The following is an 18562-nucleotide window of genomic DNA, read 5'->3' as shown; positions in this document are numbered from 1 at the left end:
GGGGCAGTGGAGTTTGGGTGTAAGCGCTGGAGATGGAGTGCTGAGGAGGCTGTCGATGGCCCTTGAGGGTAACCCTCTAGTCAGGGGGGGGGGTGACCTTGGGCTTGGAGCCTGGGTGCTGGAGGGATCCTGTTACAACACAGGAAGGAGTCCTGTCCAGACTCCGGCACAGGAGCAAGAGTGAGGACAGCAGGAGCCAGCGAGCACGTCCATTTAGTCAGCCGAGTGGGTTAGTGAGTGTGCAGTCTGGGAGGACTGTGGGATGTAACCAGAAGGAATATTTAAAGGGGTTGCTCCAGCCAGGTGGCCTGGCAGAGCCTGAATAGGTGGTGCTGGGACCCGTGACCACGGGAGGAAATGCAGTAAAAGTGCTATTGGTACCGTCCATTGTTTCACGTGCACTCCCGGTGGCGGAGATAATTATGGTCCCAGAAGTAGAGGTATAGGACTGCATTCTCCTGGTTTCTTCTCCATGGAGACGATCTATGTTAGATGTGCTTGTCGTAGCTGACATACCATGTTTCCTCTCTGTAATTGGATTACATTTCTATGCCATGACATGTAGTTAACCTTATGTCACACCACCGTGTTGTATTTTATATTATTGGAAGACGATGTGTCTCGTGTTTCTTTGCTCTTTTTATATAAATAAAAGATTTGAAAAAAAAAAGTTCTAAGTATAGGGGCCTGCGGTTTCTGCCTTTAAAGGGCATTTGCTAAAGACTTTTCCTAGGGTGACACCACAGTGGATCTGCAAGCAAGATTGTGCAGGAAGAAGTAAAGGAGTGTACATAGACTGTGTATATAGTTGAAGTGTCCCTGAAGAAGTAAAGGAGTGTACATAGACTGTGTATAAAGTTGAAGCGTCCCTGAAGAAGTAAAGGAGTGTACATAGACTGTGTATATAGTTGAAGTGTCCCTGAAGAAGTAAAGGAGTGTACATAGACTGGGGTAGATTCAAAGAGCAATTGCGTCTGTGTAACCATAGTTACGCAGCGCAATTGCTTACCTGCGCCGGCGTTTCGAATGCTCCTGATTCAGGAACCTCGTTACGCCGACTGCAGCCTAAGAAATGACTGGCATAAGGCTCCTTATGCCGTCATATCTTAGGCTGCATTCTTACGCAGGCCGCTAGGTGGCGTTCCTGTTGTGGTCAGCGTATAGTATGCAAATTGCATACTAACGCCAATTCACAACCCTACGCGAGCCCTGCGTACGCAGTTTACGTTGTTTGCATACGTCGGTTTTTGCGTAAGGCTGCCCCTGCTAATAGCAGGGGCAGCCAATGCTATGTATACCCGTCGTTCCCGCGTCGTGAAATTTGAAATTTACATCGTTTGCGTAAGTGAATCGTGAATGGCGCGACGTCATTTACCGCAATGCACGTCGGGAAATTTTCCAGATGGAGCATGCGCACTACGCTCGGCGCGGGAACGCGCCTAATTTAAATGATCCACGCCCCCTACGGGATCATTTAAATTGCGCGCGCTTACGCCGGGCATTTTGCCGGAGCGCCCACGCAATTTACGGAGCTACTGCTCCGTGAATCAAGGGTAGCGCAGATAATTTGCGGGGGCGCAGGGCAAAAACGGTGCCCTGCACCTACGTAAAAACTGTGCAAATCTACCTGAATCTACCCCACTGTGTATAAAGTTGAAGTGTCCCTGAAGAAGTAATAGAGTGTACATAGACTGTGTATAAAGTTGAAGTGTCCCTGAAGAAGTTTGTTCCAGCCAAGTGGGCATCCCATAATCATCCCATCCGAATTTATTAACCCCTAAATAAAAAATAAATAAAAAGTTGCTGGACTGTTTCCTGTCTAAAGTGTGCCTTTGAAAATTCAGTGTGTCGGGCTGTGCAGGGTGGGGGATCCCTATTCACCAGCGGCTCTTTTGGGGGATGCGCTACACAAAGGACTGAAACTAATCGAAAAAATCCACGTGCTGGCCAGATTTGAAGGTGTCTTTCTTAAGAATGTCCATCATTTTCTTTGCAGAGACGTGACAGTCAAGAAGTTCTCCGCTTTTCTTCATTTCAGTAAAATGATGGCGGACCTCGGAATCCGCTGTGTGACTCTGCACCTGGTCCTGCATGCCGTTATTCATGGGCCCTGTATGAGTGAATAGGAAGCATATTAAGTGGGGCAGAAACCTAAAAGTGTGTAAAAACAAACAAACATATTCAGTATATCTCTTCAATACATACACATTTCCCCATGTCTGATCTCTTAAAAAAACAAAAAAATACCCAGAAACCCTCCAGTGCTCTGATGGGCACTCATGGGTGGCACTGAAGGGCACTGAAAGGCTGCAATGATGGGTACTTATGGGTGGCACTGATAGGCGGCACTGCTGGGCATTGATAAATGGCACTGATGGGCATTGATAAATGGCACTGATGGGCACTGATATGTGGCACTGATATGCATCCCTGGTGGCACTGGTAGGCATTGTGGGTGGGCACTGATTGGCAGATGCCTGGGCATTGATTGGCAGCTGCCTTGGCTCAGATTGGCATTTCCCTGGTGGTCTAGGGGGGCATACCTGGTGGTCCAGTGTGGATGGCCATCTCTGGTGGTCCTGGCGGCATGCTGGTGGTCCTGGGTGGGCATTCAAGGGGGGGGCTGCGCTGATAAACAATCAGCACAGACCCCCCTGCCTGTCAGATGTGAGTGAGAAAAAGCTGATCAATGGCTCTTCCTGTTTACATCGTGATCAGCCGTGATTGGACACAGCTGATCACGTGGTAAAGAGCCTCCGTCGGACTGACACACCGCACCACTGATCGCCGCGATGTGTGCCCCTACGGGTAAGCAGTGGCTGTTACCCTGCTGGACGTCATATGAAGTCCAGTCAGGATAACTGAACCACCGCCCGGTCGTCATTTTGGTATAGGCCGGGCGGGAAGTGGTTAATCAATCCAAAAGCCTTTAGCTTTAGCCTTTAGCTTTGGAATGGTTTCCAAACTGTGGCTGGATATGGCCCTTTGCTTGCCTTTATCTGGCCCTTTGGGCACTATTCCTCCCACTGATACCAATGATGGGGCACCATTCCCTCCATTGACACCAACAATGGGGCATTATTCCTGCCACTGATACCAACAATGTGGCACTATTCCTCCCTGCAAAACCATTGATGACTGGGCATTTCCTACTCCTACTGTCTTTTTGGCCCCCCCAAAGCCTAAAGGACAGTAAACTGGCCCTTTGTTTAGAAAGTTTGGAGACCCCTGCTTTAGAGCTATGCATTCATAGGAAGATATACAGGACATACCATATGGTGCTTTCTTCCTGTATCAATAAGGGGCCTTCACATTATTACTGTGTGGCAATGCTTCAGCATTTACACTGAGGATAAAGGATTAGCCTTCATGGGTGTCCGCTCCATAGGGCAAGGGGGGGGCAATTGACCCCCCCTGGAAAATCGAGAAGGTGTTGAAGAGTCTCGCCGCTGTGGGCTGTCTGAGCAGTCCCGGGCCGGATGTCACACAGACACAGCGAGCAGAGTGAAGCCACCTCCCCCTCCAGTGTTTGTGTACACAGGGAACCTGCTGTGCCCATGCCGTGCTGATGGCTGATCTGAGGTACTGAATGGGATGGGGGGGGGGGGGTCCATCTGTGCTGAAGGGGGGGGTTTGTGCTGAATGGGGGTCATCTGTGCTGAAGGGGGGGGGGTCTGTGCAGAATGGGGGGGCTGTACTGAAGCAGGGGTCCAATTGTGCTGAATGGAGGGGTCTGTGCAGAATAGGGGGTCTGTGCTGAATAGAGGGGTCTGTGCTGAAGGGGGGGTCTATCTGTGCTGAAGGGGGGTCTGTACATTCTCTAGACTATATTTATATGGGCATGGAGTGAAGCTGAATTATCTCAAGAGCTATTTCACACTGCCAGCTGGCTGTGTTATCGGTAAAGCGCCGCTTTACCATCGTTTTAGCTGAGCTATTTGGCCGCTAGCAGGGTGCTTTCAACCCCTGCTAGCGTTTGAAGAAAGGGTTAAATGCGACTGTGTATTGCCGCTGCGGAAGCGCCCCCCCCTGAAAAAATTTCAGCGGACGCCCATGTTAGCCTTGTACATGGAGGTGGTCCCTGTACTATCTCTGTTGATCTTTATTTTATTTTGCGGTAAATGTTTAGCACATTGAATTTTACAGAAAGTGAGGAGTTACCTGGTGCGTAGTTCAGTACGCAGACATCCTTCTCCTCCTCGGCCAGCACCTTGAACATCATATCCCGGGCCGCCTTTCCGGCGCAGTACAGCGTCCAGGACTTGAATGGTTGCAGGGCAGCCAGAGATGTGATATTGACCACCAGCCGCTGCAGCCCAGGACGTCCCTGGAAAACCTTCAGCAGGGAGGAGGTCAGACACAGCGCCGATGACACGTTGAAGGAGAAATATCTGTCCACCTCTAGGGGGTCCGTGAAGTCCAGAAAAGATTTGGTAATATCACCCATGGACCCTGCGCAGATAGAAGACACAGACCTGTGATCAATAATATTCTTTAAAGTTTCCTGAAAATGACAGCCAATCGTGTTCAGCACAAACTTCCATATCTGTACATTAAGGTGACCAGATTATCAAAACAAAATCCAGGGACACCCTACAGATCGTGGCCACTTTTATTGAGGGTGGGACAGGGGCAAAGCAAGGGGTGGAGATAATAGCGGCATGCATTGTGCGCCACACCAAGTGTGTTGGGTATGGGTAAATTCAGCTAACAGTGGGAGGGGCTTAAAGGGTTAAGAGTTAATGCCATACTGGAGTTTCCAAAGCGAGCAAAGTCCTTTCTTGTATAAGAGAGGTATGGACTCCAGAGACAGAGATATCATTTTGCCCCTGTACAAATCATTAGTAAGACCTCATCTGGAATATGCAGTTCAGTTTTGGGCCCCAGTTCTCAAAAAGGATATCGGAGAACTGGAGAAAGTGCAGAGAAGGGCAACCAAACTGATAAGAGGCATGGAGGAGCTCAGCTATGAGGAGAGATTAGAGGAACTGAATGTATTATCTCTTGAGAAGAGGAGAATAAGGGGGGGATATGATCATCATGTACAAATATATAAGGGGTCCATATAGTGAACTTGGTGTTGAGTTATTCACTTTACGGTCAACACTGAGGACAAGGGGGCACTCTTTACGTCTAGAGGAAAAAAGATTTTATCTCCAAATACGGAAAGGTTTTTTCACAGTAAGAGCTGTGAAAATGTGGAATAGACTCCCTCCAGAGGTGGTTCTGGCCAGATCAGTAGATTTCTTTAAGAAAGGCCTGGATACTTTCCTAAATGTACATAAAATAACTGAGTACTGACATTTATAGCTAAAGCTGATCCGGGGAAAATCCGATTGCCTCTTGGGGGATCAGGAAGGAATTTTTTCCCCTACTGTAGCAAATTGCATCATGCTCTGCTGTTTTTTTTGCCTTCCTCTGGATCAGCTGGAGTGTGATTACACGAAACGTGTCGGGAAGACTCCATTGCCGCCACATCTTTAGATACTACCATACATGCGCTGTACCTTCATTGCTGATGTAAGTGCAATTGTCCATTAAATTTTAATATTTTTTTACGTTATTACACTATGTCGCCTCTTCTCTTCTTCTCCATATCCTTTTTGTCTGAACATATACCTGAGGGCTAAACGTATGTCACATAAGTTAGTGCCTACCTACTATACGGGCGAGTACATCTTTGTTGCAAGATTTATCGGTGGATTCCCTGTTCTTGATGAGATCCCTTTGGAGTTTACATTGACCATTAAGCCTAATTGACTCATGAAATATATGTTTCCATGAATTCTGGTAAGCCTACATCTATATCGGTGGAGGGTTATTTTACTACACTTAAAGGGGTGGTTCACCCTAAAAACTACTTTTTCTTATACCACTGCCCCCCCCACATTACAATACGATTAAGGCTCTTATTATTTTTTTCATGCTGTACATACCTAAGTACAGCATATTCACCCGTGCATCCGGGTTGCGAGTCCCACTAACATGTGTGTGATTGATGTTTTGCCCAAAAACGAGCTCCCCCCCGTCGCGTAAGCCGCGTCACGATTGGCGAAAGGAGCCGAACGGCGATGCGCATGCGCAGTATAGCGCCGACTCGCCGTTCGGCTCCTTTCGCCAACCGTGACGCGGCTTACGCGACGGGGGGGGGCTCGTTTTTGGACAAAACGTCAATCACCAGCATGTGAGGAACGCCCACTCCCGCGGGACTCGCAACCCGGATGCACGGGTGAATATGCTGTACTAAGGTATGTACAGCATGAAAAAAATAATAAGAGCCTTAATCGTATTGTAATGTGGGGGGGCAGTGGAATAAGAAAAAGTAGTTTTTAGGGTGAACTACCCCTTTAAGAAGTCACTTCTCATCAGATTTTTTCATCACTTCAATGTTCCAATTATCACTCATCTGTGACACACGGTGGATGTTTTGTTTCCTATAGCTATATATGAACATTTTGTTACACTGTGTCATTTTTTGGACAATTGTTTTTATTTTGTGTGCTTTCATTGGACACCATTCACGTTTTACCTTAATATAATAGTATATTTATTTATTTATGCTAATTTCATACTGGTATTTTATTATACACTGTATTTCAAGCTCTGCACTTCCACCCATATTTGTCTATTGTCCGCTTTTTTTCAATTAGCCGTGTTCAGCAGCTTCACACATTTTTTTATAGCAGCGCAGAGTTACTCACCACACTTTAATTACAAAGATGCATACATACTTTGCAACGTAATAAAATTCTATGATTTTTGAATGATTTCTATACTCCGTGTCTGGCCTATAAAGTCAAAAATGTCTCCCTCTTTTTTCTTCTTCTGAATTTACCAGTGGCGATGCGTCCATAGTGGGCGCAGGAGCGCCGCCCCCTCTCTCCTGCACCGTCACTCAACAATACATAGATTCATGCAATGCATTAATATATGTATTGTCGCCGCTGCCGCCCACTATTCAGGTTGCGGCCCCCTGTTGAGCGCCGGCCATCTGAATTACAGTGGTGGGTGTGTTTTGGAAGCCTGTGGGCTCTAATCGGCTTCCAAATGGTTAACCAGAGGACGCACAGGGTGTGCGTTCCCTGGTTAACACTGACACGCGTCTCAGCCAATCAGGTTCACCAGGTCTGGTTACCTGATTGGCTAAAGTGACATCGAGGGCGGGAGATGACATTGAGGGATTGTGGAGGAGGATGGCTGGCTCAAGAAAGGTAAGTGCCGGGCGGGGGGCAAACTGGCGATATTTTATGGGGCAATCTGACAGCATTTTACGGGGGGAAACTTGTGGCATTTTATGGGGCAAACTGCCGGCAATTGATTGGCACAGTGGCGACAATTGATGGCACAGTGGCGACAATTGATGGCACAGTGGCTGCGTTTGGTGGCACAGTGGCGACAATTGATGGCACAGTGGCTGCGTTTGGTGGCACAGTGGCGACAATTGATGGCACAGTGGCTGCGTTTGATGGCTCAGTGGTGACAATTGATGGCACAGTGGTTACAATTAATGGCACAATGGCTGCGTTTGATGGCACAGTGGCTGTGTTTGATGGCACAGTGGCAACAATTTATGGGCACAGTGGCTGCGTTTGATGGCACAGTGAGTGCGTTTGATGGCACAGTGGCGACAATTGATGGCACAGTGGCTGCGTTTGATGGCACAGTGGCGACAATTGATGGCACAGTGGTGACAATTGATGGCACAGTGGAGACAATTGATGGCACAGTGGAGACAATTGATGGCACAGTGGCGACAATTGATGGCACAGTGGCGACAATTGATGGCACAGTGGCGACAATTGATGGCACAGTGGCGACAATTGATGGCACAGTGGCAACAATTGATGGCACAGTGGCAACAATTGATGGCACAGTGGCGACAATTGATGGGCACAGTAAGACTGCAATTGATGGGTTTTTTTTTTGTTTGTTTGCGCCCCCAAAAAAAATTGGACCACCAGCCGCCACTAGAATTTACATAATTTGGATGTTGGCCATGAGTGTCACATTAATGCTTTCGGTTTTTTTTGCACTACACTTTGATTTGTAATAACTCATCCATAACTCATCCGATTTTCTGATTTTTTATTTTATTTTATTCTTGTTAAGGTTTTTAAGAAGAAAGAGATAACAGCAAGGAACATAATTTGTGTAAAGTACATAAAATCACCACAGTCAAGGAAATTGTAGTCTATCTTAACGGGGTACCAAAATTGTATTGTAGATGTGCCAATAATTCCCTTCTAATGTCAGGAAGGAAAACAAAATCACAAAAAAGCCGTGACCAACATTGGGTAAGATGATGAATCGCTTGTGAGAGCGGAACACGAGACACTGTCTTTTCTTGCAGTACCGTCTGCCTGATTTGCCACGCTCAGGGTCCAGCTGTAGGAGATCTTATGTCTAGTACACACAATCGTTTTTCCCGTCGGGAAAACTGCTGTGTTTTCTTTTGGCTGGGAAAACCGGACGTGCGTATGCTCCTTAGCAGTTTTCCCGACAGGAAAACTGCGGTTTAAAAAATTAGAACGTGTTCTTTTTTTTCTCACTGCGGATCGCAGCATTTTTTTTCTGCATTTTTTCTACGGGGAAACACTGCGAGGGAGCATACACACGGCCGGTTTACCCTGTCGGGAAAACCGGCCATGTGTACAGGGGAAAAGGGACCGAGCCGGTTCCTGGTTTTCCCGACGGTCTTTTGACCGTTGGGAAAACCGACCGTGTGTACTAGGCATTATTCCTGAACTCCAAGAGGAATGTATGCTTCCCAAGTTTGTAATATTACCAACTAAAGCCTCGTACACACGACCGAGGAACTCGACGGGCGAAACACATCGTTTTCTTCGTAGAGTTCCTTGTTAGGCTGTCTATTTGCGCAATCATTTTTCAAACGCCTTTTTTTTGGAAAAAAAATGGTTTCAAGAATTAAAAAATAACAAAACAGTAAAGTTAGCCCAATTTTTTTGTAAAATATGAAAGATGATGTTATGCCGTGTACATAGATAGCTAACATGTCATGCTTTAAAATTCCGCACATTCTAGTGCTAGAATTGTTGCACACACTCTAATGCATGCAGCGATACCTCACATATGTAGTTTGAACGACGTTTACATACGTGGGCGGGACTTACGTGTGCGTTCGCTTCTGAGCGTGAGCTACCGGGGACAGGGGCATTTAAAAAAAAAATCTTTTTTTTTTTTTTTTTTTTACTTATTTATTTATTTTTTACACTTTTTTTACATTTTTTTTTATCACTTTTATTCCTATTACAAGGAATGTAAACATCTCTTATAATAGGAAATGTGTGTGACAGGTCCTCTTTAAGGAGAGATGCGGGGTCAATAAGACCCCACATCTCTCCTCCAGGCTGGAACACTGATCTCATGCTTACTAGCCGCAATTGCGGCTTTATTTACTTCCAGGTACCTGGGCGTGACGTCATCACATCGCGCCGGGGCCTCTGACGGTCATAGAGATGACTGGTGACCATCTATGCTTCCCATCCGGCGCAGGGCGATCCTTTCTCCGGGCCCCCGATGGCACGGGAGAGCCCGGAGAAGCACCATATGGCGGCGGGAGGGGGGGATGTCCCCTCCCACCGCCTATAAGAACAATCAAGCGGGGGACCCGTCGCTATGATCATTCTTATGGTGCGCAGGATCGCCGCCAAAACACAATGATATCTGAATGATATGACATAATCAAACCCATCTTGAAGAAACCCACACTAGACCCCAAGGACCCTCTCCACCGCCGTCCCATAACATGCCTAAATGTACTCTCAAAGATAATGGAAAAAGTAGTGGTACAACAGCTGCAACAGCATCTAGATACCCACAACCTACTTGATCCATTTCAATCAGGTTTCCGACCAGGACACTGGACGGAAACAGCATTGCTTAAAATATGGGACGACGCTCTCGAGGCCGCAGACAAAGGAGAATCTTGTCTTCTGGTTCTGTTGGACCTAAGCGCAGCTTTTGACACAGTAGACCACAAACTATTATTGTCACGGCTAACTGAAGTAGCCAGAGTTGCAGAAGGCGATTTATCTTGGTTCTCCTCTTTTTTGGAAAACCGATCTCAAACAGTGAAGTTAGGACCCTTCACTTCTGAGAAACGCACAGTTTCATGCAGAGTCCCTCAAGGATCGCCTCTGTCGCCGGTGTTATTCAACATCTATCTTCGTCCTCTTTTTGAAATCATCAGCAGCCAAAAAATGCTTTATCACTCATATGCAGATGACGCGCAACTGTATTTCCGCATTTGCAATAGAAAGGATCACCACCTCAATCTAGAGACATGCCTCTCTTTGATAGAGAACTGGATGACTAAGAGTTACCTTAAACTCAACGGAGCGAAAACAGAACTTCTCCTGTTTCACGCCAAACGGAGGAATCAACCTACAACAACTTGGACCCCCCCGCCCATTCTGGGCAAAATCATCACCCCTAGCGCCAAAGTCAAAAGTCTCGGGGTCATCTTCGACTCCGACATGACAATGGACGCACAAATAGGGTCGGTAGTCAACGGTTCTCACCATCTGCTGCGCCTACTACGCAGACTGACTCCTTTTATTCCCAATGAAGACATAGCGGTCGTTGTGGGATCAATTGTGAACTCTAGACTGGACTATGCAAATGCCCTTTACCTCGGACTCCCAAAGTACCAAATCGCTCGTCTGCAAGTCGTTCAAAATACGGCCGCCAGACTAGTGACTGGGAAAAAGCCCTGGGAATCAATCTCACCTTCACTGAGAACCCTTCACTGGTTACCAGTAAAAGACAGAATTGCTTTTAAAGCACTCTGTCTAACCCATAGATGTATTCATGGAAATGCTCCCCATTATCTATGCAAAAAAATAAAAGCCCATAATCCCAATCGCGTTCTGCGATCCACCAATCAAAATCTTCTTCAGATACCGAAAGCCAACTACAAAACCAAAGGAGATAGAAGATTCGCGGTCCAAGGTCCCAGACTATGGAACGCTTTACCAACCAGCATTCGGTTGGAGGAGAACCACTTAGCCTTCAGGAAAAAGATCAAAACTCATCTCTTTTGATATCAAAAGAGTCTGGTACATCAAGCTCCCAGAGGCGATTAAGTTCGCATGTGTCGCGCTATATAAGTTTCTCATTCATTCATTCATTCAATGATGCCTCTAGGTGCAGGCATCATTCAGATATCACCGCACAAAGTCCAGGACGTCATATGACGTCCACCCGGGATGGGAGATCCCATCTGTGGACGTCATATGACTATGTGCGGAATTGAAGTGGTTAAAAACGATCGTGTGTAGGCTCGATGAGAAAAATGGCCATTAAAAATTTAGAACATGCTCTATTTTTTCTCGTCGTTTTTCACGTCGTGAAAAGCGGTCGTGTGTAGGCTTTAGCGACGGGGGGAAAAAACGTGCATGCTCAGAAGCAAGTTATGAGAAGGGAAATTTGCATAATCAGCCCAAAGTGTGGCGCCATTCAAATGAAACTTCCCCTTTATAGTTCCGTCGTATTTGTTGTACGTCACCGCGCTTTGCTCGAGCATTTTTTATCACGATCGTGTGTATGCAAGGCAGGCTTGACAAGAATCACGTAGAGAACGTTTTGTACGCGACATGAGAGTGAGATATGATTCAGCTGGTCTGTGACCATGGTGAGATGGGCGAGTTGTTCTGATGGAAGAGACATTGTCCCGTGTTCTACAGCCAGAGAGGCTGCTCTCACCAGCACTGTATCATTTTGGTTACATCATTCTAGTGAAAATGCCCGACCAGGGCTGTCTTTCCTACAGGGAATTACCAATTACCAATTATTGGAGCTGCTGTAACAAGGCTGGACTAGGACAAAAATTTGGCCCTGGACTTCATCCAGACTGGCCCACTTTGACAGGTCTCTCCCATGGCGGCCAGACAACTCCTGCACCCCCCCCCCCCCCCGGTCACCCAAGCCCCCTCTCCCCCTTCACTAGCCATTCTACTTTATTAGATACTGGTACTCTTATAGGCAGTACCAGTGGGGAAGCTAGACATTATTTCACTCGGGGGAAAGAATCAGTTCGGTGCCCCCCCTTATGGGACAAGATTAGGCAGAAGTGAGAAACTCCCAGGCCATAGCTGTTGAGTCAGCTATCTGTCCCCTCCCTCATGCTTCTCTGTTCCCCCCAGGTAAGCGCTGCAGGAAGGGAGAGACAGAGGAGCGGAGGGGGGCAGCGGTCCGCTGTCACTGAAGCCGGCCCACTGAGCCATCAGCCCACTGGAAAACTCCCTGTAGTCCCAATGGCCAGTCCATCCCTGCCTGCGTCCGGACTCTTAAGGAGCATGGGTAAGACTCACTTTTCCTCACTTTTCCTACTATTTAAATGAGTGACCCTAAATTATCATACCAAAAACCCATTACTACCTGTACATTACAGTTGGGTACTTCTTGGACACTGATATCATTGGATACAAAGTATTAGACATGTGCGTTTCCGTTCGTAATGAATGGATTTTGTTAATATTCGTACATTCGGATCAATTCGAACATCCGAAAAGCTGAAAGAACCAAAATACGAAAATTACGGAATTACGAATAAGCAAAATAACGAACAAGCGAAAATACGAACGTATGATTGGGCAATCTTACTAAAATACGAAACACCGAAAAAGCAAAAGAACGAAAATGACATCTATAACGAACGATTTGCATTCCGTATTTTAAATCCTTTGTCTGTTCGTATTTTCATTCGTATGTTCGTATTTTCATTTGTGTGCTTTGTAAATCCGTTTCTTTGTCTATTCGTAAATTTGTGTACTTGTATCGTTCTTTTGAATGGGCACTGGGCAGTGTAGTTAGTGAGTGATGTAACTTACTTAATATCTTAGCCAATCAGCTTATCTCTTTTGTGATGAGTCACATTGTACAGTGTAAAGCCTCGTACACACGCAAATTTTGACCTTTGTTGGCAAAAAGTCCGACCATGTGTACAGGGCTTAAGAGAAAGTATATCTTAATTTGGATTAGCCGCGTGTTGCGATGTATTTATGAAAGTACAAAATTACGAATCCATTAAACGAAAATTATTATCTAACAAAATTACGAATTTCGAATCAACAAAAATAAATTAGACAGAATTACGAATCATTCAGTATAAACGAAAATAAAACTGTTACGAAAATACGAACGGGTCCGAATAGGAAAACTTGCGTCTTACGAAAATACGAACGGGTCCGAATAGGAAAACTTGAGTCTTACGAAATACGAACGGGTCCGAATAGGAAAACTTGCGTCTTACGAAAATACGAACGGGTCCGAATAGGAAAACTTGCGTCTTACGAAATACGAACGGGTCCGAATAGGAAAACTTGAGTCTTACGAAATTACGAATCTTTAAGAATCTACGTAACGAGACGAAAACGGTACAAAAAAATACGAAAATTTTTGTTGTGCACATGTCTAATACAAAGTATGGGTTAGACAATATCAGATGCTATTGATATCTTCTGTAGCCTTTGAGGACCTACAGGATATATTGGATTACAGAAAGACCATTCAGTGTTTATGGTTGGACTGGATCTAATGTGACCAACACAAGTCAATACATCTATAAACCACAGACAGCTACAGAGTAGTTAAAGAGGAGTTCCACCCAAATTTGGAACTTCCTCTTAACCCACTCCTCTCCCCCTTACATGCCACATTTGGCATGTAATTTTTTGGGGGGGGGAGTGGGGGCTTCAGGAAGAGTGGGACTTCCTGTCCCACTTCCTCCTTCCTGTAGGCGACTAAGCTTAATCGCCTTTAGGAAGGGGCTGCTGTAGGCGATCGCCTAGGACACGTCACAGGTCCTAGGCGATTTCCTGGCCAATTACACGGCGCGGCGCCGGGCTGCGCCGCTCGCGCATGCACAGTGCCGCCCGCGCATGCGCAGTGGGTGCCCGGCCGTGAAGCCGAAAGCTGTCACGGCCGGGTGCCCACACTGAGAATGAAGACGCCGGCCGGGGAGGGGGGGAGAGGAGCGGAGCCCCGGCCGGCGCGTCGCTGGAGCGCTGGAGCAGGTAAGTGTCTGTTTATTAAAAGCCAGCAGCTACACTTTATGTTGCTGCTGACTTTTAATAAACATACAAATGGCTGGAACTCCCCTTTAAACATTCATACATTCAGGGCCGTCTTTAATGTTGATTGGACCCTGGGCAAAAAAAATCATGCCCCCCCCCACATGCAATTTTGCTCTCTACCTGCTCTGAGACATACAATAAATATCAACTAGACTTAAAATCAGTTTACTGTATCAGATCAGGCATTGCGATTGGTTGCCAGAGGTTACAGCATATCATTACCTCTTACTGACTGGTTGCTAGAGGTTACAGCCCACATTACGGCTCACTGATTTGTTGCTAGAGGTTACAGCACATGATTTCTTCTTGTTGTCTGGTTGCTAGAGATTACTGTACAGTAATACTGCTCACTGATTGGTTGCTGAGCCGACCTCAGCTATTTACATATAAATGCTCCCCTTATTTACATATGAATGACGGTTATTTACATGTAAACACAGGGTCTGCAGGTGAGTCATCTGTCCACAACAATAGGGCAGAGCTGGGCAGCATTAGTAGCATTAGTAGCAGCACTTCACACTGAGATATCAGGACACAGCACAGGACTAAAACTTCAAGGGACAAAGGGATTTAAAGGGGTGTTCCAGCCTTTTTTTAAGTCAGGGGTGTTCAAACTTTTTTCAAAGAGGGCCAGATTTGATGAAGTGAACATGCCTGAGGGCCGACCATTTTTGCCTGACATTCTTTGAACCATTAAAATTTGGTCTGAGTGTGTTTGTCCGAGCACTAATTCACGGCCCAACAAGAATTCTCTTGCCTTTGTGGCTGTGTGTGGGTGTGGGGAAGAGTTGAGCTTGGGCGTGTTATTTGTATCTATCTATATATCTATAGATATCTATATAGATATATATCTTTTGTGGCCCCAATGAATCCCTGAGCGCCACTCAACACTGATGAGCTCAGAGTGTTATTTTATGTATACCTTATTTATCGGCGTATAACACTTTAAGAGGGAAGTTTCAGGGGGAAAAAAAACAATTTTAAATAAAGAACTGTGAAGCAAAATAAGGGTCAGTGACCATGAATGCAGCCTCCCCATTGCCATGAATGCAGCCTCCCCATTGCCATGAATGCAGCCTGATCCATGCCCATTTGCAGCCTCGGAGGGGACAGGGAGGGGACGGGACGAGCGCTAACAGATTACATGCAGGAGAATATTCTGTTTTCTTGGCGGCCTCTTTAATACCAAGTCCTGCCTTCTATGATAGACAGAACAGTCGTCCAATGGCAGCCCAGGCGACAGTACTTCCTAGTACAAATGCCACTGAGTAAGCGCTTGTTATGTCCCCTCCCTGTCCCCTCTGAGGTAGCGCTGATAAATACAGTATATATCTTTAGTAGCCCAGGGGCCGCAAAAGATATATATATCCAAATTACCAGGGGGGGCCACATTAAACCGAAACAAGGGCCGCATTCAGCCCGGGGGCCGGACTTTGGACATGCCTGTTTTAAGTTTATTAAAAGTCAGCAGCTACAAAAAGTGTAGCTGCTGGCTTTTAATAAACAGACACTTACCTGCTCTACGGTTCCAGCGACGCGCCGGCCGGGGCTCCGCTCCTCGCCCCCCCCTCGCCGGCCGGCGTCTTCATTCTTAGTGTGGGCACCCGGAAGTGACAGCTTTCAGCTTCACAGGCGCTCGCCCACAGGGAGGGGCTGCAATAAGGCGATTAAGCTAATCGCCTTACCAGCCCCTCGGCGGAAGGAGGAAGTGGGACAGGAAGTCCCACTCCTCCTGACTCCCCCACTACCCCCCCAAAAAAAATTACATGCCAAATGTGGCATGTAAGGGGGGAAGTAGTGGATTAAGCAGAAGTTCCATTTTTAGGTGGAACTCCGCTTTAAACTGGGATAGTTGGCAAGTATGAGGCAGCTGCTTTGGGCCCCACAACAATGACAGGGTCCAGGGCAGCTTCCCCTTTTGCCCTGCCTTAAAGACGGCCCTGCATACAGTACAAGCTTTAAAAGAGTATATAAAGGCAGCTAAAGTTTAAGTATTTATTTTTGGGACGATCAATTGATATTCCATGTTCCAAACTAAAGACATTTTTGATTTTACATACACTTTTAAGCCTTCCATGACAAAAGCAAACTTCTCTGTTCCTGAAAAAATTCTAAATGTCTGTAAACAGTGAGAAACCATTATCAGAATACGATATGATGACAATATTTGTCCTTTAGGCTTTGTTCACATACATGAGAATAAGATGTGTTTTGAAACGCATCCAATATGCAAGACATGTGAATCAGCAGCCCTCTGTTGAGCTGGCCCATTTTAAAAAAAGAGTCCTGTGCGTTTTTGAACTCGGTTCAGGTGGGATTTAAAGTAAAAATTTGCACCTTAATCGCACCTGAACCGGTGAACAAAACCGCGCCGGACTCCTGCCGTGAGACATATGCAGCAATGTGTTTTTAATAATAATTCATATATTAATATTGGCAGCTCTAAGTGACATTGCGTCCTTTACCTGCGTTATTGATAATGAGGATCCTTTGTGCCGTGCCCCGTCCATTCAGCTCCTGTGCAGCTTGCACCGTCTTCTTCACCCCGTCTGCTGAGCCCAGGTCTGCTGCCACCCATTTCACCCCAATTTTTGGGTACTGGAATGCTAGCTCTTCAGCCAAGACACGCAGTGCCTGCCCTGTGCGGGCCACCAGCAGAAGGGAAGAGCCTGGCACCACTCTGGGGCATAATTCCAATGCCAGGCTCCTGCCAAACCCCCGGGAGGCTCCTGTGATAACACACAGCACAGTGCCCAGGTTGCAGCTGTTGTGCCCATTTGTGGCATCCAATGTGAAATCTCCAAACTGAAACTTTGTTTTCTCCCAACACTCCCTACCATTGTGACCATTCATATTATACACTGGAGCACCTACATGGCCATGCCTTGCCATCTTCCTGCTCTGCCTGATCTTTGTATACAATGCTCTGTCTATATACTCGTCCTTCTTCCTCTGCTGCCCTGTCTGCTCATTGCATGTCCCGGGCAATTTATATACTCGTCCTCCTTCCTGTCACAGTAATAGTCTGTTAATTATTTGAACCGTGACAAATCTCCTCCTCCCTGTCCTGCAGAGATGCCCACTGATGCTATCTCTCCTTTTTTATAAAGTATATTTCTGTGCAAAAGGTCACACAAAAACCTGTATAATGCAAGCAAAACTAATATAGTAACGTTTGATTAATCACTTAACCTCCCTGGCGGTATGATTCTGTCTGGAATTACGTACCAAAAGCGGTACATTTATTTTGCAAGGAAATTTGGTGTTTTATACTGTAGGCCTGTAATTTTTAGAAATAACTCACTTAAATCTGACCAAGCAAGAGTCTTGTAGGCATCCCGGGTATGATTTTTTTTTTTTTAAAACAAAATTATAAATTATAATATAATAAATAATTATAAATAATTATAACAAATAATAATATAATTATAATAAAAATTATTCAATAATGTAATCAACTCAAAATCACTGAAATTTGCAGTTGCAGAATTGTCGCTGTCATTATTTTATTTTTTTTATGACGAATTTCCCCGCAAATCGCTATCGCACAATTCTGCAAGTGATTATAATTTATTATCGCTGTTTTCTAGCTGATCTAAAACCATTTTTGACATAAAGGGACACTTTTGGACAATCTACAGTTTGCAGGCAGAAATGACATTTTTTATTATATAAAAGTACATGCAGGACACTGGGCAGACCACTAGGGACAAGGGGGGGGGTGTATTTTTTACATACAGTACTGTAATCTATAAGATTACAGTATACTGTATGTAATGTGTTTGTTTACTTTTTTGAATTTGGCGCCGTTCTCCGTCCCCGTGCGTCGTAACGTCGCAGGGAACGGAGATCGGCGTCACACGGGGACTGTGAATCGAGCGAGGAGGTCCCGCTCGCTCACACAGCGGGTGGCATCGCTGGATCCAGGGACAAGGTGAGTAAACCAAGCCTGTGGATCCAGCGAAAGGTAAGCCCGTCCAGCCCGAGCGCGACTCGGGTTTGCCGATCCTAACATGTAAAACCAACCCCGAGTCGCGCTCGGGTTTACCGTCAGGGGGGTTAAGGACCGGACCAATATGCTGCTAAATGACCAAAGGGGTTTTTACAATTCGGCACTGCGTCGCTTTAACAGACAATTGCGCGGTCGTGCGACGTGGCTCCCAAACAAAATTGGCGTCCTTTTTTCCCCACAAATAGAGCTTTCTTTTGGTGGTATTTGATCACCTCTGCGGTTTTTATTTTTTGCGCTATAAACAAAAATAGAGCGACAATTTTGAAAAAAATGCAATATTTTTAACTTTTTGCTATAATAAATATCCCCCAAAAACATATATAAAAAAAAAAAATTCCTCAGTTTAGGCCGATACGTATTCTTCTACCTATTTTTGGTAAAAAAAATCGCAATAAGCGTTTATCGATTGGTTTGTGCAAACTTTATAGCGTTTGCAAAATAGGGGATAGTTTTA

At 45.8% G+C, this 18562-nt stretch overlaps 1 protein-coding gene across 1 annotated transcript; it reads right to left on the bottom strand.

Moving 5' to 3' along the window:
• Positions 1 to 1623: 1623 nt before the first annotated feature.
• On the bottom strand, positions 1624 to 17102 carry LOC120925066 (sepiapterin reductase-like). Its single transcript, XM_040335948.1, has 3 exons — positions 16562 to 17102; positions 4162 to 4452; positions 1624 to 2110 (listed from the first exon to the last, which is right to left on the bottom strand). Exons 1-3 carry the CDS (start codon positions 16986 to 16988, stop codon positions 1923 to 1925), a joined length of 906 nt encoding a protein of 301 aa, XP_040191882.1. The 5' UTR covers positions 16989 to 17102; the 3' UTR covers positions 1624 to 1922.
• Positions 17103 to 18562: the final 1460 nt, after the last annotated feature.

Source organism: Rana temporaria, chromosome 1, assembly GCF_905171775.1.
Source record: "Rana temporaria chromosome 1, aRanTem1.1, whole genome shotgun sequence".
Classification (NCBI taxonomy): Eukaryota; Metazoa; Chordata; class Amphibia; order Anura; family Ranidae; genus Rana; species Rana temporaria.
Note: the sequence above shows the minus strand (reverse complement) of the source record. Positions and strands in the feature narration are given on the sequence as shown.